Raw genomic sequence first — 27854 nt, 5'->3', positions numbered from 1 at the left:
AAAGATGTGCTGGTTAGGTGCATTGACCTGAACAGGTGCAGAGTGTTTTCACAGTAACTTAGAACTTGGATTAGTACTTGGAACTATGATGTTGTTGCTATTACAGAAACTTGGTTAAGGGTTGACAGCTTAACATTCCAGGGTACAGATGTTTCTGGCAGGATAGAGGGGGAAGTAAAAGCAGTAGGGGAGTTGCACTACTGGTTAAGGAGAATGTCATAGCTGTACTGCAGGAGGACACTCAGAGGACTCATACAGTGAGGCAATATGGGTAGAGCTCAGGAATAGAAAGGACGTAGTCACAATGTTGTGAGTTTACTATGGGCTGCCCAACAGCCAGCACGAAATAGAGGAACAGATATGTAGGCAGATTTTGGCAAGGTGTAAAAGTAACAGGATTGTTGTGGTGGGAGATTTTAATTTCCCCTATATTGACTGGGACTTAGTGCTAGGGGCGTGGATGGGGCAGAGTTTGTAAGGAGATCCAGAAGAGCTTCTTGAAACAGTATGTAGTCCAACTAGGGAAGGGACCATACTGGACCTGGAAATGGGGAATGAGCCCAGCCAGGTAGTCAGCATTTCAATAGGGGTGCAGTTTGGGAACAATCACCACAATTCAGTAAGCTTTAAGGTACTGATGTATGAAGATAAGTGTAGTCCTTCAAATTAAGGTGCTAAACTGGGGGAAGACTAATTACAGCAATATTAGGCAGGAACTGAAGAATGTAGATTGAGAGCCAATGTTTGAGGGCAAATCAACTTCTGGCATATAGGAGGCTTTCAAGTGTAAGTTGATAGGGATTCAGGATGAAGGATAAGTATGGCAAGTTTTGGGAACCTTGGATAACGAGAGATATTGTGAGCCTAGTCAAGGAGGAAAAGGAAGTATTTGTCAAAGTTGGGAGGCTCGGAACACACAAAGCAAATGTGGAATACAAGGAAAGTAGAAAGAAACTTAAGCAAAGAGTTAGGAGGGCTAAAAGAGATCATGAAAAATCATTGGCCAGCAGGATTAAGGAAAATCCCAAAGCTTTTTATACATATATAAAGAGCAAGAGGGTTATCAGGGAGAGGATTGGCCCATTCAACATCAGGGGAAGGAATCTATGCATGGAGCCAGAGGAAATGGGCGAGATATTAAATGAGTACTTTGCGTCAGTATTCACCAAAAAGAAGGACTTGTTGGATGATGAATCTGGGAAAGGGTGTGTAGATAGTTTGAGTCATGTTGAGATCAAAAAGGAGGAATGGGGTTTTTGAAAAACATTAAGGTCAACAAGTCCTAAGAGCCTGATGGGATATACCCCAAAATACTGAGAGAGGCAAGGGAGAAAATTGCTGAGACCTTGAGAGAAATCTTGTATCCTCACCAACTTACAGGGGAGGTCTCAGAGGCTTGGAGAATAGTCAATGTTGTTCCTTTGTTTAAGAAGGATAGCAAAAATAATCCAGGTAATTACAGGCCAGTGAGCCTTATGTCAGTGGTACTGAAATTATTGGAGCGGATTCTTCAAGACAGGATTTACTTCCTCTTGGGTAAGTGGATGTATTAATGAGAGGCAACATGGTTTTGTGAAAGGGTGATCATGTCTCACTAACTTGATTGGGTTTTTCGAGGAAATGATGAAGATGATCGGTAGGGCAATGGATGTAGCCTACATGGACTTCAGTAAGGCCTTTGGCAAGGTCCCTCATGGCAAACTGGTGAAGAAGGTGAAGTTGCATGGGATCAGAGGTGAGCTGGCAAGGTGGACACAGAACTGGCTCAGTCATAGAAGAAGAGGGCAGCAGTGGAAGGGTGTGTTTCTGAATGGAGGGCTGTGACAAGTGGCATTCCTGAGGGATCAGTGCTGGGACCTTTGCTGTTCATAATATATATAAATGATTTGGAGGAAAATGTAACTGGTTTGATTAGTAAGTTTGTGGACGATACAAAAGATTGGTGGATTTGTGGATAGTGATGAGGACCATCAGAGGATACAGCAGGATATAGATAGGTTGGAGGCTTGGGCAGAGAGATTACAGATGGAGTTTAATCTGGACAAATGTGAGATAATGCATTTTGGAAGGACTAATACAGATAAGAAATATACAGTAAATGGCAGAACCCTTAAGAGTATTGATAGGCAGAGGGATTTGGGTGTACAGGTACATAGTTCACAAAGTGGCAATGCAGGTGGAGAAGGTAGTCAAGAAGGCATACAGCATGCTTGCCTTCATTGGCAGGGGCATTGAGTTTAAAAATTGGCAAGTCATGCTACAGCTTTATAGAACCTCAGTTATGCCGCATTTTGGAATATAGTGTTCAATTCTGGTCGCCACACTACTAAAAGGATGTGGAGACTTTAAAGAGGGTAGAGAAAGGATTTACCAGGATGTTGCCTGGTATGGAGGGTATTAGCTGTGAGAAGAGATTGGAGAAAATTCATTTGTTCTCATTGAAACAATGGAGGTTGAGGAGCAACCTGATAGAAGTCTACAACATTATGAGGGGCATGGACAGAGTGAATATTCAGAAGCGTTTTTCCCAGGAAGGAAGAATCAATTACTAGAGGGCATAGGTTTAAGGTGCGAGGGGCAAGATTTAAAGGAAGTGTACAAGGCAGGTTTTTACATAGAGGGTGGTGGGTGCCTGGAACTTGCTGCTGGGGGCGGGGGAGGGGGGGTGGTTAGTGGAAGCAGATACAATATTGAGTTTTAAAGGGTGTCTGGACAAATACATGAATAGGATGGGAATAGAGGGATATGGTCCCCAGAAGGATAGTGGTTTTAGTTCAGTTAGGCAACATGGTCAGTGCAGGTTTGGCGGGCCAAAGGGCCTGCTCCTGTGCTGTAATTTTCTTCATTCTAACTTCATTGCAGTGTTAATGTAAGCCTTACTTGTGATTAATAAACTTTAAATGGCCTCCTTTTGCACAGTAGGGATTCTATGATCTGTGTATAAACACAGCTCAGATTGATGACTTGTAACTCTCTCAGCTTGTGGCAACTTCTTTTCTTTTGGGGGTCTCCATCACTTTGGTAGATGGTGGAGGCAGCTGAATTCTGTAACTAACTGCTACACTTGATACTGGAATGCTTAACCCTCATAGCGGATGCCTAAAATAGAATGTGAGACTAACACCTTCATGTAGATCCTTAAATACTTGAGGTTGGTATCAACAAAATCCACAAAAAAAATTCCAAACATTCCTGTGCTATTTATACAGCTCTGATTCAGCTAATTGTGTAGCAGTTACGAGAATGCACTGTCGCTGAATATTTAAGGAAGTGAAATAGAACCAAAGGCATGGAAATTCACATATTACACTTGAGGCGTGGCAGTGGAAATTAAAGTGCTGAAGTGCCATTTTTGGATGAGAAGCAGTAAATAGCTCAGTGGTTCCAACAGAAAACCTTGATTAAAGGCAAACAGGTGACGTCATTCAAATACTGGTATACACTGATTAGAGCATTTCTGATGGAAATTCATATGTCTTAGTCTTCAAGAAAGATGGTTATAAGAATGATCATGCATTTTGTTTTACTTTATAAATACCCAGTAAGGCCATAATCACGTCAAAGTTAGGATCCAGTTGTCACCTGGTGGACGTTGCTCCATTGGTTTCTCTACACCTATTTTTTTCTGCATTAATGTTTCTAAGGGCATCTGAAATTGGTTCGGCGAAGTTTTTTTCAGACGGCATACCACTTTCTCTAGGAGGTGTTAAAATTTGGCTTGAAGGACATCAAAAGATTTGATGAATCATTAACGAGTTGATAGCCTTTCCATGCATCCACTATCACAAAACTTGAAGCCCTCTCAGAAGCCGTACAGACAGAATAGTAGGATGGTCCTTGTTTGGTGAAAACACAACTAGTCAACTAGCATACAACAAGGTAACTGCATGATGATCCAGACAGTGTGCAAGTGGATGGAAATGAATTTATTTTGGTCACAGAGATATGAAGTGAAATAAATAAAGCAACAATATCCAAACTTCTTACCTACGACTCTCCTTTTGCAAACCAGCATTCAATGTTTCACCTATTCACATGAATCGGCTGATAATAGCAGATTGGTGAGCAGAGATAGAAACCCCCAAACCACTGTCCTGGTGGGCTTGTAAGTTGCTTACAATAAATAGGCCGTGTATGAAAAAAACTGCGTACCAAACACCAAACTCAGGGAACACCTAACAAGTGAAGCCATTTTGGTTGATCACTGAAACAAAAACAGTGTAATCGTAACATATACTGATTAAGCAGGTGCAAAATTAGAGAAGTTAGAAATTGCGAGATTGCCGAAAATGAAATGAACTGGATTTGTTTCGCTTGGGTCTACCAGCATACAAAACATGAATTCAATATAGAAAGCATTTTATGTTGCAAATCTGTGCAAACCAAAAGATCTAGCGTGTGATAATATCGGGAATTAAAATGACAAAAATTAAAAGTGATTGCCAAAACTATAATCCCATTTATGTAAAAAGAGCTTCAATTTAATTTCAAGTAATTAAAGCTTCAGTTTCAGAGCAGAGCAATGCACCAACAGGAAGACTGCCCTGCTCAAGGTAATAATAACATGGTGAAATTTTCCACCCAGCACTTGTGTTTACTTTGCAGGTAGAGTGGCGATTGTTCCTCATCCTAAAATGTTGGGCGCAGGTTTAAAAGATAAAAAGCCAGCTTTGATCACCAGTTCTGACTCATGACCACTTTCCGCTGCAGCCACTCTGTTCAGCTGTGACTTTGATCCCACAGCAATTGTGATTTTGATCTTAAGATCTGGCAAGCTTTGTTTTCCTTCAAAAGTTTTGTTCCACTCTTAATTACTTCCACATTAGACAGACGGCCTGAATAAAAGTGATTCTGTCCTTACAGGCATATGTTTGTGAAATAATTCACTATCCAAAATAAATACGTTCTGTAAAAAAATTCCAAACTCTTAAAAAGAGTTTAGTATCATCCGGCTGCTCAGTACACATCAGCAAGAAATTTCTGAGTTTAAAATAAAATTCATAACTTCAAGCTTCTTCAATAAAAATGACAAAATGTGTTCCACCAATTTTTATCCCGAGTAGCTAAAAGACCAGGTTCAATGCTACAGCAGATTAACTGATCTTGGGACAGGATGTTAGTGGCAATTGAAAGGGGGTTGGTGGGGGAGTGAAATTCAAGCACAGTTTCCAATCTAAATGGGCATACAGCAATTCATGAAGGAGACATGTTTGTGGATGCTTCATGCGAACAGAATTAGTTGGGATGCCTTTCACAAGGGGCGGCACAGTGATTAGCATTGCTGCTTCACAGCGCCAGGGACCTGGGTTCAATTATTGACTTGGGTCACTGTGCAGAGTTTGCATATTCTCTCTGTGTGGGTTTGCTCCCACAATCTGAAAGATGTGCTGGTTAGAAGCATTGACCTGAACAGCTGCCAGAATGTGGCAACTAGGGGAATTTCACAGTAACTTCATTGCAGTGTTAACATAAGCCTTACTTCTGACTAATAAATAAATAAACTAAAAGATCAGACTTGACTGGTGCCAACACACCAGTGGTGAGGCTCTCACATAAACAATGATGAAGCACTGAAACATGGCTAGGCTCTGAAGAACTTTACCTCAGCAAAGAATCAACGTCTTTAGGAGTAGAGCGGAAGGGAGGAAACTGGTACAGAAAACTGACAAAACAGAAAGAATATAAAGAAGATTGTTAGTGATTTAACATAAAAGCAGTGATCAGTGTAACAGCACTAATCTAAAAGCCCCATTTTGATTCTGTTCTGTATTCCAAGGTTTGGAAGTTTGTTGCACCACTTCATAAAGTATTATTTTGTACAAATTTTGAAAATAATCTGTAAAAAAATCTATTTATGCAACTAAACCTACACAGCAAATTTTTATAGCAGGAATATCTGGAATTTTAAGCAGGGAGTCAAAAAGAGAGAAGACAATTATTGCTATTTGTGGCTCTCTTGTGCCAGTACGTCTCCTTGCCCTGATGGTTGACGGGTGGCTTCTTCCTCATTTTTCTCCCATGTCAAGAAAGATCTTTCCTTTGATTCACTTCTGTAGCTGCTTGTTGCCCTTGAGAAGGTGATAGTGAGCTGCTTTCTTGAATCTCTGAATCCACATGCTGTGGGTTAGCTCACAATGCTGTTAGGGAGGGAATTCCAGGAATTTGACCTGATTGTCAAATCTGAGTGATTGCAAAGGAATATCGATATATTTCCAAGTAAGAAGTCTCACAACACCAGGTTAAAGTCCAACAAGTTTATTTGATAGTAAACCCAGAAGCTTTCAGGGTTTGCCCCTTTGTCAGGTGAGTGGAGAGCTCTGGTCTCAAACAGAGCATATAAAGGCACACACAGTTTACAGAATACTGATTAAGAATTGATTAGCTGTAAAGGCTCACATTCTAAAGGTGCAGACAATGTGAGTGGAGATAGCATTAAGCACAGATTAAAAAGATGTGTATTGTCTCCAGACAAGACAGTAAGTGAGATGTTGCAAGCACAGGCAAGTCATGGGGCTTACAGATAGTGCGACATGAACCCAAAATCCCGGGTGAGGCCATCCTCATGTGTGCGGAACTTGGCTATCAGTTTCTGCTCAGCAACTCTGCGCTATCGTATGTCGTGAAGGCCGCCTTGGAGAACGTTTACCCAAAGATCAGATGCCAAATGCCCGTGACCACTGAAGTGCTCGTCAACAGGAAGGGAACAGTCTTGCCTGGTGATTGTCGGGCGGTGTTCATTCATCTGTCGTCGTAGTGTCTGCATGGTCTCCCCAATGTACCATGCCTCGGGACATCCTTTCCTGCAGCGTATCAGGAGACAATGTTGGCCGAGTTGTAAGAGTTTGTGCTGTGTACCTGGTGGATGGTGTTCTCACTCGGCCAACACTGTCTACCTGATATGCTGTGAGAAAGAATGTCCCAAGGCATGGTACATCGGGGAGACCATGCAGATACTATAACAACGGATGAATGAACGCTGCTCAACAATCACCAGGCAAGACTGTTCCCTTTCTGTTGGCGAGCACTTCAGTGGTCACAGGCATTCGGCATCTGATCTTCGGGTAAACATTCTTCAAGGCAACCTTCATGACATACGACAGCCCAGAGTCGCTGAGCAGAGACTGATAGCCAAGTTCCGCACACATGAGGATGGCCTCAATCGGGATCTTGGATTCATGTCACACAATCTGTAACCCCCATGACTTGCCTGGGCTTGCAACATCTCACTTACTGTCCTGTCTGAAGACAATACACATCTCTTTAACCTATACTTATTGCTATCTGCACTCACATTGTCTGCACCTTTAAGAATTGATTAGTTGTAAAGACTCACATTCTAATCAGTATTCTGTAAACTGTGTGTGCCTTTATATGCCCTGTTTGAGACCAGAACTCTCCACTCACCTGAACGAAGGGGCAAACCCCAAAAGCTTGTGGGTTTACTACCAAATAAACTTGTTGGACTTTAACCGAGTGTTGTGAGACTTCTTACTGTGTTTACCCCAATCCAACACTGGCATCTTCACATCATGATATATTTCCAAATCAGGATGGTGAGTGGCTTAGAGGGGAACTTGCAGGTGGTGGTGTTCCCATATATCTGCTGCCCTTGTCCTTCTAGTTGCAAATGGTTGGGGTTTTGGAAGGTGCTAAGGAACTTTGGTGAATTGCTGCAGTATATCTTCTAGATAGTACACACTGTTGCTACTAAGCATTGGTGGTGGAGGAAGTGGATGTTTGTGGATATGGTGCCAATCAAGTGGGCTTTGTCCTGGATGGTGTCAAGATTCTTGAGTGTTGCTGAAGCTGCACCCATCCAGGCAAGTGGGAAGTATTCCATTGCACTCCTGATTTGTGCCTTGTAGACGGTGGATAGCCTTTGGGGAGTCAGTTACTCGCCCAGTATTCTAGCCTCTGATAACCAAAGAGATAGATAATGAAGACTCAAAATGATCTGAAAGGCATCCAACGAACATACACTAGAGATTTAATCAGGAGCTATAAGTAACCTACTATGTCACTAGATGACTGGACAGGAACAATATTAACAGAAGTATTATGACAAATTATGGGTTTGCTTTAAGACAGTCTGTTTGTTTTAGCACTACCAGTCTTACCTGCCGACAGCTCCTGTATGCTCCAGTAAGAAAACAAAATATTGCGATGCGGGAAGCAAAAAGAGAATTTTAAAAAATCATCCATGGGATGTGGGTGTTGCTGGCTGGTTCAGCATTTACTGCCCATCCCTAATTGTCCTATTGGAGCAATTAAGAGTTAACCACATTGCTGTGGACCTGGAGTCACATGTAGGCCAGAGCAGGTAAGGACATCAGATTTTCCTGAAGGACATTAATGAACTAGATGGGTCTTTATGACAACGGTTTCATGGTCTTCATTAGACATCTAATTCCAGATTTTTATTAAATTCAAATTTCACCATCTGCCATTATGGGATTTGAACCTGTGTCCCCAGGGTCTCTGGATTACTAGTTCAGTGACAATACCAGCACCTGAAATGCTAAAAATGACTGTGGAGAAACAGGCATAACATTCTAGGTGATAACTGGTCAGTAAAATCGATCAGTTCTGGAACATTATCCAATTCTCTCCCCACAGATGTTGCCTGAGATGCTGAGTATTTCCAGCAATTTCTGATCATTGGACATGCTGGAATAAAGTCAAAGTTTCACTTTTTCTGCTCAATATCTAGTCATCTGTGGCCATAAAATATCTTAAATGAACCAATAACCCATCTTGTGTAATCATTCGTCTTCCAAAAGAGCAGATCATTTAATATTTTAGTGAAACAAAGCTAGTGGGAAAAAAAACAGGCTCCATATATTGTGTGCGTGCTGAAACAGGATAGTAAATCCAGTTTTTTTAAAAAAGGATATTTTATAATGCTGGTCATAACATGTAAAGCACCAACAAATACTACAAGCTCCTGTTAGCTGATTACCAGGCTTGTTTTACTTTGCCAAAGGAATCCATCCAGTGTTATCTTTCTTTCCCACCTTGTCTCTCTGGGCTGTCACGTTTGCCTCGATAATTCTTGTCTGTACTGGAAACCGCAGCTTGACCCCTGACTCTCTCTGGAGTTTGGCTTGTACAGCTGCCAATCAAACAAGCTACTCCACCCTCCCTGAACGTTCTAAAGAAATTATGTCCTGTTCTTCTGTAAGATGCTGGCTACAAAGTGTCTGAAAAGCTCATAGAAAAGAAGCCACGTAGTTACTTATCCAATCTCTGTACTGGAGTGAGCTAATAACATGAAAATACCATCGTACCAAATGGTACAGCTAGTTTCTCTGGAATTAAAACAGTAATGGTCATTTGGCTAAAAATTGAATAGCAGAGTTGGGATCAGCATGTGGTGAATCACTGGTTACAAGTAGACTGCAACCAGACCAGAGGAAAGGAAGGTTCATTTGCCAGATCACTGAAGGGTGAGGTCACAGCAAGGTTCTAATGCAGAGGACTCAGATGGGGCAGCAGAATGAATATGGACACACAAGTTAAGTCGTGGGGAGACTATACTGCCTGTCAGACAGCCTCCTGTCACTGTCAAAGAAATGGAGAAGTCCAGCTTAGCAGATGACGTTACGCAGGGCTGGCTATTACCAAGACCACATAGTTGTTGCAATTTTTATATGGAGGTCATCTCATATTCTGCCCTCCCTGTGAGGATGCAGCATTTACACCCCTACCCAATCCAGTAACAGTGTTGTTGGTGCCCAGATCAAACTGCCAGGATCCGCAGGAAGACAAGTGGCGAGGGTCAAGGGAGTAACGGGTCACAACCCTAAGGGGAGAGTGTCCCCCAGTCAGAAGGGGGCTTCTGATGGAGACATCCTCCTTTCATAGCTGCAAAGAGTAAATGATTCTGGCCCTGGAGTATATGTGCACAGTGTTGAAGGTGGTAGAGAAAGTCAAGGAAGTGATTAGTAAGTCATAGTGGATCTTGGCCTTTATATATTGAGGCAGAGTATAAAATGATGATGAACATTTGTAAAAGCCTGGCTCAGTCTCAAATGGAGTACTGTACCCAATTCTGGATACTACACTGTGGGAAGGATGTGAAGATTTTGGAGAAGGTGCAGTAAAGAATTCTGAGTATGATTCCAAGAATGATGAATTCAGTAATGTGGACAGTTTGGCAGAGCTGAGGTTGTATTTTTGGAATAAGGAAGATAGACAGGAGATTTGATAGAAGTATTTAAAATCATTAAGAGTCTAGACAGAGTAGGTAAAATGCATTCCTACTGATAGAAAGGTCAAGAAGAAGAGGAAACAGATTTAGGATGAACGCAAAAGCAGCAATACATGGAGGAATCTTTTCACGCAGTAAGTGATTAAAATCTAGAATGCATTGGGTGCATTGGTGGAGGCAGATTCATTCGTGGCTTTCAAAAAGGAATTGGATTAGCATCTGAGAAGACAATAATTTCAGGGCTACAGCACGAGAATGCGACTGGCTTCTTGCTTATTACTGTTCTATCATTCTAACTCAGCACAACATCTCCAACACACTCAGAAAACTGCCAGGCATTTTGCGAAAGCAGAGGTTCCTCAAAAACATCTTACCCGGTGCTTGGTGCTTTTAGTGACGCCAGTGGTGGGCTCCTCTTGCAGCTGAATATCTGATATTTGGTGAGTGCTGTATGAATTTGTCCAATGGACCTGCACAGTCCAAGTTTAGATGATGGTAAAACATCAGCTGGTGCAGCTGTGTGGTGTCAAGCCAGCATGATCACTTTTTGACATACAGGTGATGCCTGCATGGGCCTTCCTTCTCTAGATCGCATGCCACACAGGTTGTGTTGAAAGAGGCTAACAGCATAGCTTAGGAGGAGGACTGGCTTCTATATCGCTGATAGAAACATAGTTCATGCCTGATGATAACAACTCATCGACTGTAATTTTTGTAAGCTTTAATACACATTTTCTCCAAGCTGGGAATCTTAAATCGTATTTGATGTGTCATTTTATTATTGAAAAAGTTAAAATCCATGTTGGCAAAAGTCAGAAATCCTACAACGTAACGTGTCCACAACTATTTGATAAAATGGATGAAATGTACATGAATATTTCTGCCTTCCCCACCTTAGATTTTAGATGAATGTCACATTAATGAAATTAACATAATTTTTCCAGGTATCTGAGATTCTGTCTAAGGGACATGATGCACGTTAATTCTCTGAAGTAATTTTACAATCGAAATTGGCAGTTCAGCTTTTGTTCAGCACACAAATGCTGTTTATTGTTGCGCTTATATAAAAGACTGAACTAAAGGAATAGACTTCCTTTCAGAAAGTGGTCCAAAATATTTTAAATGGAATAACAGTACCTAAATTCATTCAATAGTCGCTCGAAAAATAAGGTATTTTTAAATCTCAGTCCTTATGCACTATTGACCAAAATAAGTTGAGTGGAATTCATTGTGAATTTTCTTCCTCCACATATTTAACCAATGCAGCGTGTCGACTAGCTTGGGAACCTTCTTTGTACAGAACTTTCTCGATCACACCAGCCTTTGGAGCTTTTATTGTATGCTGAAAAAGAAATGCAAAGAAAAGATTGTGGCTTCTCAAGTTTGCATCCAAAAAAATGGCTGAGAAAGAAAGGCCACTCACCTCATCTGAGTTCATCCATCCAGATAGACCCTACACTCCCTTCATTGTTCTGACTGAACGCTGAATTTTTTAAAAAAATTGCATAAATAAATGAAAAATGATTCTAGAATGTTTGCCTCCATTACTGTATTTGGAAATCCATCACATCTTGTGTAAATATCTTTTGCACATCAGCCCTAAACAAGCTATTAGTTTGAACTACTCTTTCAGTTCGGCCTAAAGTAATCCTGCCGAGTTACTATTTCTATACATTTGATTATCTTGCATATCTCTTGGTCAACTGCTTTCAAGTCTATAGAAATCGGAATATCTTTCATCGTTCCTCATGATTTCAGCACTTGCGTGTCTTCCTCTGTGTCTTGGTAACAAGAACTGGACACAACAATTAAGATGTGATCTGACTAATGCGTAGGCAAAGGTTGGGAGTGACGCCTTTTGACTTGTAGTCTAATGGTTTATTTAAATAATTTAGCATCCAGCTTCAACAACGGGTCATCTGGACTTGAAACATCAGCACTCTTATCTCCTTACAGATGCTGCCTGCTGAGATTTTCCAGCGTTTTCTCTTTTGATTTAGCATTCAGTTGAATTTGCTTCAGCAGTTACTTTACAGTGGTTAGACATGTTAATCACCAAGTCCAAAAAGAGCTCTAGGTCGATCTCAATTTAATCCATAACCCCAATTAATAATCCATCCATAATTTGCAACTGTCTATTATTTATCACACCACACAAAAATATTTAATCTTGAATTTTGTAAATGACACATCTCCAAAAAGGTAATGAATAATCTGGCCGGCAATACGAATCAGAAAAATTAACTCAACTATTTCAAATAGAGCACACATAAGTGATGAAACTTGTGTTCGTTACCTTGATGTTGTAATTTTTAATTTGTTTTGACACTATTGATTTTGTTTAGAGAAAGTTCTCTTTAAACAAAAAACTGTGTAGCCCTGAATGTGGCAGTGGCTTGGACAAATTCCTAAACCCAGAGACATGATGCAACTGGATGCTGTCATGAACCCCAGGGTGCTTCTGTGAGCTTATAATTAAGCTATGTGTATGTTGATTTAGCTCTTTCACATGCACGCTCAATAACACCTCCCAGTATTTCTCATATGTCACTGACATTCACTCCTGAAACAAATAGTCAGCACCAGCTGAAAAGCAGAAAAACACCAAGTAAAATTTTCATTAAGAAAGGGATGCATTTCCTTTAGTTTCAGATTTCCTTCAAATAAAAGCCTATTAATAAATGTAAAAGTTCTCTTACGTGGCTGGCCTGGCACATTGGTAACATTCTTGGCTGCCTCAGAAGGTGATGTATTTAAGCTTCACTCTAGAGACTTAAGTACCTAATCCAGGCTGACACACAGAGGCAATGCTACATAAGCAAAGGTGCCTTATTTTAGATAAAACATTAAACTGAGACCCTGTCTGCCCTCTCTGCTCTGCTGTGGATAAAATTTATAGGATTATTTGAAAAGAGTAAGGGAGTTTTTCTAGCCTGTATTTATCCCTCATTCAACATCATTAGAACAAATTATCTTGTCATTTGTCTCATTGCTGTTTATGAGATTCTGCTAAGTAAAAGTTGGTAGTTGCATCCTCCTACATTATAGCAGTGACCATGCTTATGGGAAGATGGCATAGTGGTAATGTCACATGAGCAGTAATCCAGAGGGTCTGGCTAATGTGGGCATGTGTTTAAATCCCACAAGGGATTGGTCTTAAAATTCAATCAATTAAATAGCCACAGTCTTTTCCCAAGGGTAGGGGAATCTAGAACTAGAGGCACAGGTTTAAGGTGACAGGGGAAAAATTTAAAAGGGACCTGAAGGGCCACTTTTTCACACAGATAGTGGTCTGTTTATGGAATGAGCTGCCAGAGGTTGTGGTAGAGGCGGATACAATTACAACATTTAAAATATATTTGGACATTTTGGGTGGGAAAGGTTTGGAGGGATATGGGCCAAACACAGACAAACAAGAGTAGTTCAGTTTAGGAAACCTGGTCGGTATGGATGAGTTGGGCCGAAAGGCCTTTTTCCATGCTGTGTATTCCTATGACTCCAATTGATCTGGGAACTGGTCTCAAAAATGGTGACCATGATCAGCGATTGTCATTATAACCCATCCTGTTCACTATTGTCCACGAGAGAAGGAAATCTGCATGGGCTAGTTTACAAGCGACTCCAGAGCAACAGCAATGCTGTTGACTCTTAACTGCCTCTGAAATGTGCCAGCTCACCCCCATCTTTTCAAGGGCAATTGGGGATGAGGGACAAATGCTGACCTTGCCAGCAACACACAAGGCTCATGAAAGAATAAAGAAAAAAGACACTTCAAAAGTACTCAATTGGATGCAAAGCACTTTGAGATGTCCTGATTACATGAAAGGTTCTACAGAAATGCAAGTTCTTTTATCCTTGATCTACCCAACAAAGATCTGATTGTTGGGAGTCCCTGCTATTCATATTGGGAGTTATTGATCAGCTCTCGATATATATTTTTAAATTTCTTTCATAGGATGTGGGCATCACTAGCTAGGCCAGCATTTGATCCCCACCCCTAATTGTCTTTGAAAAGGTAGTGGTGAGCCACCATTTATGTTTTACTATGCTGAATGTTTTTTTTCTTCAGCACAGGACAGCATAGTGGCAGTGATTAGTATTGCTGCCTAAATGCAGCAGGGCCCAGATTCGATTCCAACCTTGGTTGACCGTCTGTGTGGAGTTTGCACATTCTTCTCGTTTCTCCATGGGTCTTCTGCAGATGCTCCGGTTTCTTTCCACAGTCCAAAGATGTGCAAGTTAGCTGGATTGGCCATGCTAAATTGCCTCTTCGTGTCCAAACATGTGTGGGTTAGATAGATTACCCATAGTAAAATGTGCAGGGTTATGGGGATGGGGTGGGACTGGGGAGTGCTGGATAAGATGCTCTTTCAGAGAGTTAATGGGCCGAAAGGTCCATTAACTTTCCAAAAGAACATCTCACCCAGCACTCCGCAACCCCACCCCACCCCCATAACCCTGCACATTTTACTGTAAGGGATTCTATTGTTCTATGGATGTGGTTATCACTGGCAAGACCAGCATTTAGAACGTATGGAACAGCAACAGACAATTCAGCCCCTCAAGCATGCTCCATCATTCAATACAATCATGGCGGATCTCATCTTGGTCTCATCTCCATCTTCTTGCCCACTCTCCATCACTCTTCATCCCACTAACTAAAAAAAAATGTTGCTCATCCCGAATTGCCCACCTGAGTGACGTGTTTAGTTATTTCAGAGGATGGCCAAGAGCCAACTACATTGGTGTTGGTCTGGGGTCACATGTGGGCCAGACTAGGTTAAGGAGAGTAGATTTCCCTCCTTAAAGGACATTAGTGAATCAGATGGTTTGACAATCAATGATAGCTTCATTAACACCATTACTGAGACTAGGTTCAAATGTCAGATCTTTCAAATTAATTGAATTTAAATTCCACCAACTATCATGGTGAAGTTTGAACACACATTTCCAGAGCATTATTATAATTAAGGAGAAGGAGTGTGAAGAGTCTGCAGAAGGATCTAGATAGGCTGGGCGAATGGGCCAGGAACTGGCAAATGGAATTTAATGTTGGCAAATGTGAGGTTGTCCACTTTGGTAGGAATAATGGTAGGAAGGACTATTACTTACAGGGCGAAAAACTGCAGCAGGTGACGGTGCAGAGGGACCTCGGGGTCCTTGTGCATGAGTCGCAAAAACCCAGCCTGCAGGTGCAGCAGGTGGTCAGGAAGGCGAATGGGATGCTGGCCTTCATAGCGAGGGGGATTGAATATAAAAGTAGGGAGGTCTTGCTGCAGCTGTATAGGGCACTGGTGAGGCTGCAGCTGGAGTACTGTGTGCAGTTTTGGTCGCCGTACTTATGCAAGGATATTTTGGCCTTGGAGGGAGTGCAGAGGAGGTTTACTAGGCTGATTCCGGAGTTGAGGGGGTTGAACTATGAGGAGAGGCTGAACAAATTAGGCTTGTACTCGTTAGAGTTTAGAAGAATGAGGGGAGATCTCATTGAGACGTATAAGATGTTGAATGGGATGGATAGGATAGAGGTGGAGAGACTCTTCCCACTCAGAAAGGACAGTAGGACTAGAGGGCACAGCCTCAGGATAAAGGGGGGGTGGTTTAGAACGGAGTTGAGGAGGAACTTCTTCACTCAAAGGGTGGTGAATCTCTGGAATTCTCTGCCCGTTGAAGTGGTGGAGGCTGCCTCGCTCAATATTTTTAAGACGTGGGTTGATAGGTTTTTGATAGGCAAGGGAATTAAGGGTTATGGGGAGAGGGCGGGAATGTGGAAGTGAGCCACGGCAGATCAGCCATGATCTTATGAATGGCGGGGCAGGCTCAAAGGGCTAGATGGCCTACTCCTGCTCCTATTTCTTATGTTCTTATTGGAAATGTAGGGAGTAAAATAGTTTTCAGAGGATTGGCATCCTTGAAACTGGATAAATCACCAGGATGGGATGAAATATAGCCAGGTTGTTAAAAGAAGCCGGGGGGAAATGGTGAAGGGTCTGACCATCATTTGTCAATCCTCACTGGATACAGATGTGATGCTGGAGGATTGGAGGTCTGCCAAAGTTGTGCCATTGTTTAAAAAGGGAACGAGGGATAGACTGAATAATTATAAGCCAGTCAGTCTGACCTCTAGTGGACAAATTACTGAAATCAATTCTGAAGGATAAATGAATTGTCATTTAGAAAGGCATGGATTAATCAAGGACAGTCAGCACGGAGTTGTTAATGGGAAGGTCATGTTTGATTAATTTGATGGAAATTTTTGAAAAGGAGGATTGATGAGGATAATGCACTTGATGTGGTTCACATGTGTTTTAGCAAGACATCTAAAAAAGTTCAACACTGGATAAAAAAAAAAGCCGTGGGACTTTCGGGAATGTCGCAAACTGGATACAAAATTGGCTCAGTGACTGGAAACAAGGGGTATTTGTTGACGGATGCTTTTGTTATGAGAAGGCTGTTTCCAGTGAGGTTTCACAGGGCTCAGTTCTAGGCCACTGCTTTTTGTGACATGTTATTGTGTCCAAAGATGTGTGGGTTAGGTGGATTGGCCATGCTAAATTGCCCCTTAGTGTCAGGGGGACTAGCTAGAGTAAATGCGTAGGGTTATGGGAATAGGACCTGGATGGGATTGTGGTTGGTGCAGACTCAATGGGCTGAATGGCCAGTTTCTGCACTGTAAGATTCTATGATATTAATGATTTGGACACAAATGTGGGGGGGGCGGGAGGAATGATCAAGAAGTTTAAAGACAACATAAAATTTGTCTACACAATTGATAGCAAGGTGGATTTCCGTAAACTGCAGGAAGGTATCAAAGGATGGGTCAGTTGGCAGAAAAGTGTAAAACTGAATTTAACCCAGAGAAGGATGATGCATTTGGGGAGGTCAAACAAGGCAAAGGATTACACAATAAATGGGGGGATATTGAGAAGTGTAGAGGAAGAGAGACACGTGGAATGAATATTGACAAATTTTTAAAGGCTGCAAGACAGGTTGTTAAAGCAATTAAGAAGGCATATAGAATCTTTTCATTTATTAGCCAAGGCATAGAATGAGGCTGGAATTATATAAAACACTAGTTAGGCTGCAACTTGATTACTGTGTGCAATTTTGGTCACCTCAATACATAAAGGATGTGTTTGCACCAGAGAGGGCACAGAGGAAATTTATGAGGGTGTTGCCAGGTCTGAAAAATTGAAGCATTGAGGAAAGATTTGATAGACTGGGGTTGTTTTCCTGGATCAGAGGAGGCTGGGGAGAGATTAAATTGAGATGTACAAAATTGTGAGGGGCCCTATACAGAATGGATGGGAAGAGCTTACTTACTTTAGCAGAGAGATCAGTGATGAGGGGGCACTGATTTAAAGTGGGAATATTAGAGGGGAGATGAAGGAGGATTTTTCACCCAGAGTGTCATGGGGGCTGCAACTCACTGCCTCTGAAGGGTGAAAATCCTCAACTAATATAAAAGTTTTCTGGATATGCACCATAATCTGCAGGGCTACAGACTAAATCATGGAAAATGAAATTAGTCTGGGTGACTCATTTTTCGACTGGCACAGATATGGGCCAAGTGGCATCTTTCTGTGCTGTAAACGTCTTATGATTAGCCTGGGTCTCTGGATTACTAGTCTAGTGACATTATCAGTATGCCACCATCTCCCCAAGTTAGGGCACAAAAAAAATTGGAGATAATTCTATCTGAGCAGAAAACAAGATTCTGCGTGAGAGTTTGTTCATATATTTATAATGGCAGGATTGCATCCATATTCAAAACAGACTCAGCTGTGACTGGATATCACTGATCATGTGCCAATATGGATAATGGCTGTTTTGATCATGAAACTTTGGAAATGCACAAAATGTGCTTCACTATTTAAATAAAAACTCGATAAGCTAATGTTTCAGATAGAGATCCTGCAATATTAATTGTTCCACAGCCAAACAGGCTCAGGTATGAAATTAATTCTTAAGTGCCTCTTGTTGTCCAAGATACTACTTTAAAATATATTGGCCAGAATTTTACCCCTCCCCGCCCCGAATCACAGCGGGCGAGAGGCGGACAATGGGAAGATCCATTGACCACATGTGGGATTTTACGGTTTCGGGACGAGCGAGGCTGTAAAATTCCACCCACTGTATCTAATCCTCCCCAAATAATACTGTCATTGGAAAAGACCAAGTCAAAACGATTACACTCAGCAAGATATACAACAGTGCCCTGCAATTAACTGTTAACTGGTGGCTATTATCTCTGTTAATGTGAAGTTAACATAGAAGTAAAAATGAAAAGTAATATTCTAAGTATTTAAAATTAATGAAGAATCGCTGTCCAAAACATGAACCCATCTTTTTGTTTTGCGTTTTCACTAATTTCAGTGCTTTTATTTTCATCCCTGTATGATATTAATGGGATAGCTGTTACTTTGTATTGACACAGAAACCAGTACACGGATGGGAGATGAGTCCCTGTCTTACAGTAGGAAAGTGTCTGCAATGTTACATATTTTGATACTTGTGATGTAAATACTCCCTTTAACAATAATTAAGGAATAATTCAAATTAGAATTGCAAAGGCAAAATAAAGTGAAAGATGTTTGAAAAACACACATTGTTTTGAATGGAATATGCTTGCTCACCTCCATTTTCATGGCTATCATCACCATCAGTGAGTCCCCAGCCTTGACGTGATCACCTTCCTTGACAAACACCTTGAAAATATAGATCGTAGTTCATTTACAATTAGCAAAAATATAGCCCTGCATGCACATTTCAGAATGGAATGGCAGGACAATATTCTATATCTAGGTGACATGGAGGTCACAGTGGTGAGCACTGAAGGACAAGTTAACTGTAATTTAGAAAGGCACAGGGATCCAGGTTCGATTCCTGGCTTGGGTCACTATCTGTGCAGAGTGTACACATTCTCCCCGTGTCTGCATGGGTTTTCTCCCACAGTCTGAAAGATGTGCTGGTTACATCCATTGGTCATGCTAAATTTTCCCTCAGTGTGCCTGAACAGGCACCAGAGTGTGGCAACTAGGAGGCTTTCAAAGTGACTTCACTGCAATGTGAGTATAAACCTACTTGTAAAACTAATGATAGTTAAGCTATGCCATATTCTCACTAATATATTCACTGTCTGACTTCTTGAAGTCTTGAACCAAACTCTAAAATCTTGATTAATTCACAAACCAATACATAATGATTTCCCAAGATTGTAAAATCTAATGAAATCTAGCTGGAGCCATTGTAGAAACTCATGTGAAAAAAGTAAGAGTGTTGTAGACAAATGGTGCTGCATGTGATCTCCTACACCTGTTCCTCATGAAGTCACAGGGCTTGAAGTATTGTGACAACTTGTTCTGATCTAAAGTTAAACTGAAACTAACCAGTTAACAATAGCAACCCATCCCCCAACGAGAAGAAACACTATAACCCAGGAGGAGGGACTCATGACTTGTGAAGGGTGTTTATTAAACCAAGAACACCATTCTAGCAGACTCCTAATCTTTCTTCTTAATTATGCACCCACTACAGATTGGAGATTGCAGGGCAGATTTGGCGTGCAACGTAACAACCACTACATGAGGAAGGAACCTACCAAGCACGTTGTCATATTCCTCATATAAACCCAGAAGATAACGCCAAGTAAATATGTGGCCATTTCTTCTTGAAATGTGCCAACAATTAGAAACGGCTTGAGAGATGACAAGGAATCAAAGCAAACAAAGTGAAAATGATCTGCTTCCTAATTTTTTTTTGCAGAATAGTAGCTAGGTAAGAAATGCACTCAAAGTGCCATTCTGATATCTGCTGCTGATGTTCTCTTCCCCAGAAGGTAATGGAAGTTGGATCTTTGAATTTATTTGAGGCTGAGTTAGTTAGATTTTGGTTAGACAAGGGAGTCTAAGGTGTTAGGGTGGAGGTGAGTAGAGCTGAGACCACAAAAAAATCAGCCATGATCTTACTGGATGGTGATGCAGGCTCAGAGTTGAATGAGCTCCTCTAGCTCAGACTTGCATGTTTCTCAATCCAGGGCCCTCATTCACAGAATTAATCAGGATACTCTCGGGGCATATAAAGCATTTCCTGCGCTCTCTGATCCCCGAACAGCCCTGATCCCTGACACTCCCAGGGCCCTGAGACATTCCTCTCCAATGGCCCCCAGCTCCCAAAGTTTCTCCTGTGTTCCTAATAATCCCTTCTAATGTTCCTTGGATAAATCTTTCAGCACCCTTCAAAATACTGCATTGGATCTCAACACCTCCAAATTGCAGTAATCCCTGCTCCAGGGCCAACAACAATGTCAGTAAGTTAGAGTAACGAAAGTTGGTAAGCTAGCACAAAAGGAGCTCCAAGAAGAGAATAATCAAAATTTTTTGTGAAAGGGCAATATGGCCAAGCTGACTCCAGAAGTTCATTCAACTAAAAAAAAAATCGACAGTGTTAATGTTCTTCGATTATGGGCTTCAATCTTGGGAGTTGCATAGATTCCATAACTCTGATCAAAATTAAAATTGCTGTAAAAAAGCCAAAGAATGGTACCTATGATTAACATTTTTCTTAGACTACAGTTCTTTCCTTTTGTTCCCTGTATTCTCAATGTTGTCATATCTAAACATGAGATGAGCTTCCGACCGCACACTTGCACCATTATTAAGACCACTTGCTATCACATTTGCCCGACTCTGTCCCTGCTTTAGTTCACCGTCCTGAAACCCTCATTGATGCATCTGTTATCTCTAGACTTGACTGGTTGGCTTGGCAATTTCCATAAACTTAAGTTCAGACAAAACTCTTGCTACCTGTGTCCTAATTAGCACCAAATCCTTTTCATATACTACCTTTGTGCTTGTTGACTTACACTGGCTCCCATTTCAGCCTTGCCTCGATTTTAAAATTCACATTCTTGTTTTCAAATTCTTCCTTGGCCTAACCTCACCATTTCTCTATAACCTCCTCAAGTCCAACACGCTATCTCTGCTCCTCCACGTCTGGCCTCTAGTGCATTGCTTCACCATTAAAGGCCGTGCCTTCAGTTGCTGAGGCCCTATGTTCTGGAATTCCTTTCTCTAATCTCTTCACCTCTCTTTCCTCCTTAAAGAGGCTCCTTAACACCTACTTCTCTGACCAAGTTTTTTTGTCATTTGCTCTAGTATCTGCTTATGCAGTTGGCTTTTTATTGGATATTTATTGATCGCGTATCTGCTAAAAGCCTCAACCCAAAATGGGGTTTGCCTTCACAGGAGCCAACATCCCTCATGTTTATATCGAAGTAGCCATTCCTTTATTTTACCAGGTTGTTCACTTTGTAAGGTATCAGCTGATCCTAATCCTGCTCACCTAATGTCTATGCATGTGTACCTTCCTGTAGCAGTCACTTGGTAGTAATCCAGGCCTGAATTTTCCAGCCATTCAAGTCCTACCCTTGCTGCAAGCAAAGACAGAGAATTTGGCACTTAGCCAAATTTCTGTTCACTACAGCAGGACTGGCCAGAAATTTTTGATTCAGGTCTCTCTCATCAAGTGCTACCTGACAAACATACTAAGAATCACAAAGTCAAAACTGAAGTGTTACCTTTTCAATAGTTCCAGTCATTGGTGCCACTGCTCCTCCTCGAGATCCAGAGGCATCAACTGCAACCAAATACTTTGGCACGGGGCTACTAACTTGCACAGCTCCTTCCTAAATAAAGATCAAACATATGTTACTTTGCTCTACTCAGTGTATTGAATTACATTCCTTGTACCTAAAACAGGAATGAATCTTACCATTGAAAACAGATGAATGCTGTTGTCTGTGAGAACTACTTTAGGTTTGCAAACCGTTCCATTGACTGAACATTTCAGATATGTGGCATCTCCCGTGGTATCCAGTTCTCCAAATACATGGAATACCTCTCCATCTATCTGAGGTAGAATCAAAATTTAGGTTTAAATCTAACACTCTATAAATTAGACAGACACGCCAACCACAATGATTGTAGTAGTTTTACTGAATGAAACTGGTGCAACAATACATTTATCTGGAAGAGAAAATATTTACCCTTGATTGCTTACTCATTCTCATGTTCTAAAGGTGAATGGATAAGTAGAAGGCATTTGACTGAAGTATATACAGGATTTTGAGACATACAGGACAATGGATTTAGATTTGAATTGTTCTAGCAAAGAGCCATAATAGAAATGACAGGCCAACTGGCCTTCTTCTATAGAGTATGGTGTTCCTATTGTCACTATACCTCAGGGTGCATAATTTAACAAGTTTATCCTATACATCTAAATTCATAAAACAAAATTAATCCACCTTTGTTGTTGTAAGCCGGTGATTTTTGATTTTGAAAGTTAATGCATGTATATGAGGTAATGCATTTTGGAAGGTCTAATACAGATAGGAAATGTACAGTAAATGGCAGAACCCTTAAGAGTATTGATAGGCAGAGGGATCTGGACGTACAGGTACATGGGTCACTGAAAGTGGCAACATAGATGGAGAAGGTAGTCAAGAAGGCAAATGGCATTCTTGCCTTCATCAGCCAGCGCATTAAGTTTAAAAATTGGCAAATCATGTTGCAGCTTTATAGAACCTTAGTTAGGCTGCATTTGGAATATAGTGATCAATTCTGGTCGCCACACTACCAAATGGATGTGGAGGCTTTGAAGTGGGTAGAGAAAATATTTACCAGGATGTTGCCTGGTACGGAGGGCATTAGCTATGAGGAGAAGTTGAAGAAATTTGGTTTGTTTTCACTGGAACGACAGAAGTTGAGGGGTGACCTGATAGAAGTCTACAAGATTATGAGGGGCATGGACAGAGTGGATAGTCAGAAATTTTTCCCAGGGTGGAAGAGTTAATTACTAGAGGGCACAGGTTTAAGGTGTGAGGGGCAAGGTTTAAAGGAGATGTACGAGGCACATTTTTACACAGAGAGTGGTGGGTGCCTGGAACTTGCTGCCAGGGGAGGTAGTGGAAGCAGATATAACAGTGACTTTTAAGGAGTGTCAAGACAAATACATGAATAGGATAGGAATGGAGGGATATGGTCCCTGGAAGGGTAGGGAGTTTTAGTTCAGTCGGACAGCATGGTCGGTGCAGGCTTGGAGGGCCAGAGGGCCTGTTCCTGTGCTGTAATTTTCTTTGCTTGTAACTATCAAATTGTTAGCCTGTTCCTCTGGTTGCTTTCCTGGAGTACCTGACCACCGAGATCCTCAAGCTGACTGGCAGCATGGTCAGGACAACAAGATGACTTACATCATCCCCTGCCAATGGCAGCTTGTGATGCACAACAGCAAGGGACTCAACAAGCCGCTAGGAGAGATCACCATCGCCCCGGTAGAGTCCAGCCCAACATCTAGGTTGCGCTACTGCCCAAGAAAATCAGATACCCTACAAGATTTAAGCATGAAGTGGGTGAAATGAGAAAAAGATGGTCTCTAACTATATTAAGCAAGCAAGAGAAAAAGGACAGAAGATAGCATGAGTAACTTCAAAGAAAGAGATGTGGTTGAATCTTCCACAAGTATCTGCTATCAATATACAATAAAACCAAATTCTGCATCGAACTTGATAGTAAGACAAATTCTAATTACAAGCTTACCTGTATACTGTAAGTCCCATCAGAGTTGTATGTAACATCAATATGCACCTCTTTTATCAAATGTGGGGAAGAAGAGGGAAGAAACAGGTACGAGTATTATTAACGTAACAACATAAAAACATTAGAAATCGGTGCAATAGCTTGTTGACCATGCAAGCCAGCTCTACCATTCAGTAAGATCATGTCTGATCTTGAACCTCAATTCTATCTTCTTGTGGTCTCCCCTTATTCCCAATCCTCTTGTATACAAAATTCAATTGCACCATCTTGAATATACTCAAAAATTATGATATGTTTCAAATCAACTGATATAGAGACAAAAACATTTTCTTCTTGTAAAGTGCCACTTTTAGGTGGTGCTTTACTGTTTCAAAATGTCTTTTGTGCTGCACATTCTCCCTGAAGATTGTGCTTTGGTCTGCTATGAGACGCTTTTCACACCAGTCTGTGGGTAATAGAACAATTTAGCGTTTGTACATTGGCTTATGTGCTTTAATATTACCAAGCTAATAAATCAAGATTAAGTTTATCTTAAAAAAGGAAGCATACATTTTCAGTGAAGACATATGTACATTCATTGTTAACAGTAAATCACAAATTTTACTTTTTGTAAATGGTTGCTTGCTCTTTTTCTGGGTGCATGTTCTCATACTTTGTGTCCTAGTTAGCTGCTCTCCAGATATTTGAGCAAAAGTAAACTAAATGCATTTCATTGTGCATCATGCAAAATGGAGTACAGTTGTATACATGTGTTGTATTGTTTGCTGTGTACATAATAATCCTTTGTTGATAGTCACTATATCAGGTTACCAATAATTCCATCCAAATTTGGCTCTGTACCTTTCTTTACTTCAACTGATATCTTTTACTGTGAATTTTACAATTAATATCATCATGGATATGGTGTACTTTAGTTTAAAAGGTTTGTCTTTTGAATGAGAAAGGTTTGTGTCGTCTATAGAATTAAATACAGGGAAGACAGCTTCTCTTTAAAAAAGAATTGGCATCATTTCTGAAGTTGGTGCCAAGAATAGGAAGGCAAAAAAATTTAAGTAAATGATGTAGAACTGCAGAAAAGAAATGGTTAATACAATTAGTAAGTCATAAATTCATGCAGAGAATATGTGCGGAGTGGCTGGGAAGTGCAGGTAATGTTTACTACTACATTATGTGAAATTATGTTTTTACCTTCAGATTAATTCTACAACAGTAAAGCTATTTTGAATGTTTTAGTAGCTTAATTATTATAAATGACTATTTTGTTACTTCTGTTTGTGTGCATCACTGGAGAGAAGAATCATCTGAAACTTACTAGCAGAAGCAACAATTCAAGAGCTCAAAGTAAAACCTGCACCATAGTTGTACTGGCTACATAATACTTACTATTCTGTCCATCAAGCAATGCAAGATTTCTGCAGTATAGAATATTTAACCTTCGTCCACTACTGTTTGCAAATGGAGAAAATGGATCTGAAAAATAATTCAGTAAAACTTTGAATGCATATTAGCTTTTAAAAATGCTTGAATGTAGGTTGATCACAAGTAGTTCCTACCGTGTGAAAGTGCCTTAAAAGAGTTGGTCTGAACCCTTTCATGCAGTATTAGAGCAAGGGCCGCCTGGCAGAGGACATCTTTATTAGTTGCTTCCTTTACTGGGAATAGTTCATCGTAGTGTTGGGGGATAAAGTCTGTGTGCACATTCCCAGCCTCAAATTCAGGATGAGCAGCAAGGTTGAGGAGGAAATCAATATTGGTGCTTAAGCCCACAATCTGTCATAACACAGTAACAATCAAAATTAAACACACTTTCGACAAGTTTCTATCAGGGTTAAAGGGATCAAGGGATATAGAGATGTGGGGGTGGGGAATCAGGATATTGAATTCGATGATCAGCCATGATCAAAATGAACGGTGGAGCAGGCTTAAAGGGCGCAATGGCCTACTCCTGCTTCTAGTTTCTATACTTGCATATCTAGGAGTTCAAATATCTAGGTCATTCATATATCAATAGGGAAAGGTGGTTGACAAAAGTTCTCAGAGAGCTTCTCATGATCAAAATTATCAGCAATTATACTTTGAGCACACAAAACTAGTTTAGTGAATAAAAACAATATTCTCACACTTTTTTAATTAAAAAAGTAAAAACATTAAAATAACATGTTCTTTAATACAGATGGCAAGTGACATTCTTCCAACCTCCAGGTCTTTTCCAAGAATGACACAAGAAGGTGTAATTGTAATTATGACTATGTTCAGGTTACATGTTTTCATAACCAATTAGTCAGCACAAGGTACAAAAATTCAGGTATGAGACAACATTACAAACAAAAACAAAGGAAGATTGCATTTTGATCTATATTAATCTACAAAGCTTAAGATCAGTCATATCCTACCAAGATTTCCATTATACAGTTTGTTTGTTCTTTCTTATTTGTTTACATTTAACTAAAATCAATGAGAACTAGCAAATCCATACCTGGTACAGGTCTGGGATCCTTTCCTGTAGCACAGCTAGGAATTAAGACGGAATGGAAGAATATTCCAGAAAACTAAAAACCTCTGCACACTTATTCACTTTGATAGTATATATATTTTGTGTTGATAGTTATTAACCTATTTGCTATTCTTTGTTAAATCCAGTAAGTACACAGGCTCAGTATTAGTAAATGATACTTTTTCAGACAAGAACAAAGAACACAACAGTCATTTTGGAATTTCTCATTTTATTGTCATATGGCATTTTCTCCCCATTCATATTACAGCCTCCCTTCTTCCTTTGAAAAAAAATCTTTGATTTTGTAATTTTGGGTTCTGTCTTCCTACAGGTTGCATTTGCACCCCCATTATGCTTACCTACACTTCATGATCAGAATTTGTATGATCCCTTCCAGATCGTAATCAGGATGTTGGTGGATGTATTCCTAGCCTCAGAGGATTTTTCCTAATTTAAAATGTATTCCGGCTTTCTGGTGATTTAAAAAATAAAGGCGGCTATTTATTATCACACACTTGCCCCGGATGCTTAAAACGCAGTGTTTCAATAACTCATCTCACTCATACTATCACACACACAAAGGTTAGATACAGATAGGTTAAAGCCATGAGAATAAAAATTGAATTTTGACTCAGTTTCTACATCGGTGCGGATCTGTTGTCTTCTTGGTCAAGTTGATATTTTAGTTGGTCGTGAAAGATCCTCACAAAGCTACAAAGCCTTTGGCTGACAAATAGCCAGTAGATTGTTTCTCAGGTGAACTTGGAAATTAGAACAAGTACAGAACTTTGGCTGCAGTAAAAGACTTTCCACTCTGATTGTTCAGCTGTTTTCGATATTTCTGATGTTTCAGATGTTTCTTGTTCTGCTGGATTTGCTTTGTTCGGAGTACTTTAAACCACAATCCTGAAATTTAGTTTCAGTCACATGACTGCAGGGTAAATACTCTGGGGTCCAGACCACCACGATACAATAGCAGTTCACAATGATCAATTCACTTTCATCTCTGCCTCAATTTGAGCTTAAATATTCTCCTTTATTCAATATGGCACTCGGTGATCAACAGTTTAGTGATCCCATATTTCTGAAATGCTGGTTCATCCTTAAACAACAGGGTTTTTAAACTTCACTGGTGGCTGCAAAGAGCCCTTATTCAGGTCCATGTTTAACCAAATATTGGCCACAGAATTAAATATTGCCCACAGTTTAAATGTCCATGTTAGGTTGCAACCTTCTTAACAGGGTTTGTGGCCACTTTCACATAGTATGATCTTACAGTCTGTAATATCCAATACAGTCAAGCTTGTATTGAGCATGACCAAGCTTTCCCAAAATCTTTGCTAGTGAAAATAATATCAATGGTTCCACTTACAAAAATCATTTATGCTTAACATAGCAAGGAAACATTCCCCCAGCTGTAAAATATGAAGATACTATTTGTCAACTCATCAGATGTTCTCAAATTTTCCGATGACAAACTATCAATAATAACATTATATAGTTATGAACATATAAATTTGGAGCAGGAATAGGCCAATCATTCTCTCAAACCTGC

At 40.5% G+C, this 27854-nt stretch overlaps 1 protein-coding gene across 4 annotated transcripts in view; it reads right to left on the bottom strand.

Annotated features, from left to right (window-relative positions):
* Positions 1 to 10966: 10966 nt before the first annotated feature.
* Positions 10967 to 27854, bottom strand: part of mccc1 (methylcrotonyl-CoA carboxylase subunit) — a 53809-nt gene continuing 36921 nt past the window's right edge. For all 4 annotated transcript variants that reach the window (XM_080185728.1, XM_080185729.1, XM_080185730.1 and 1 more), the window contains exons 13-19: positions 25359 to 25575; positions 25189 to 25275; positions 23806 to 23855; positions 21980 to 22117; positions 21786 to 21893; positions 18844 to 18915; positions 10967 to 11552 (exon numbers count right to left, since the gene is read on the bottom strand). In XM_080185728.1, coding sequence (XP_080041854.1) covers positions 11436 to 11552; positions 18844 to 18915; positions 21786 to 21893; positions 21980 to 22117; positions 23806 to 23855; positions 25189 to 25275; positions 25359 to 25575 — 789 coding nt within the window. In that variant the 3' untranslated portion in view covers positions 10967 to 11435. The remainder of the gene's footprint in view (positions 11553 to 18843; positions 18916 to 21785; positions 21894 to 21979; positions 22118 to 23805; positions 23856 to 25188; positions 25276 to 25358; positions 25576 to 27854) is intronic.

The sequence above is a fragment of the Carcharhinus amblyrhynchos genome, chromosome 3, assembly GCF_965287045.1.
Source record: "Carcharhinus amblyrhynchos chromosome 3, sCarAmb.v2.hapA, whole genome shotgun sequence".
Lineage (NCBI taxonomy): Eukaryota > Metazoa > Chordata > Chondrichthyes > Carcharhiniformes > Carcharhinidae > Carcharhinus > Carcharhinus amblyrhynchos.
This window is presented reverse-complemented; position numbering and strand designations above follow the sequence as displayed.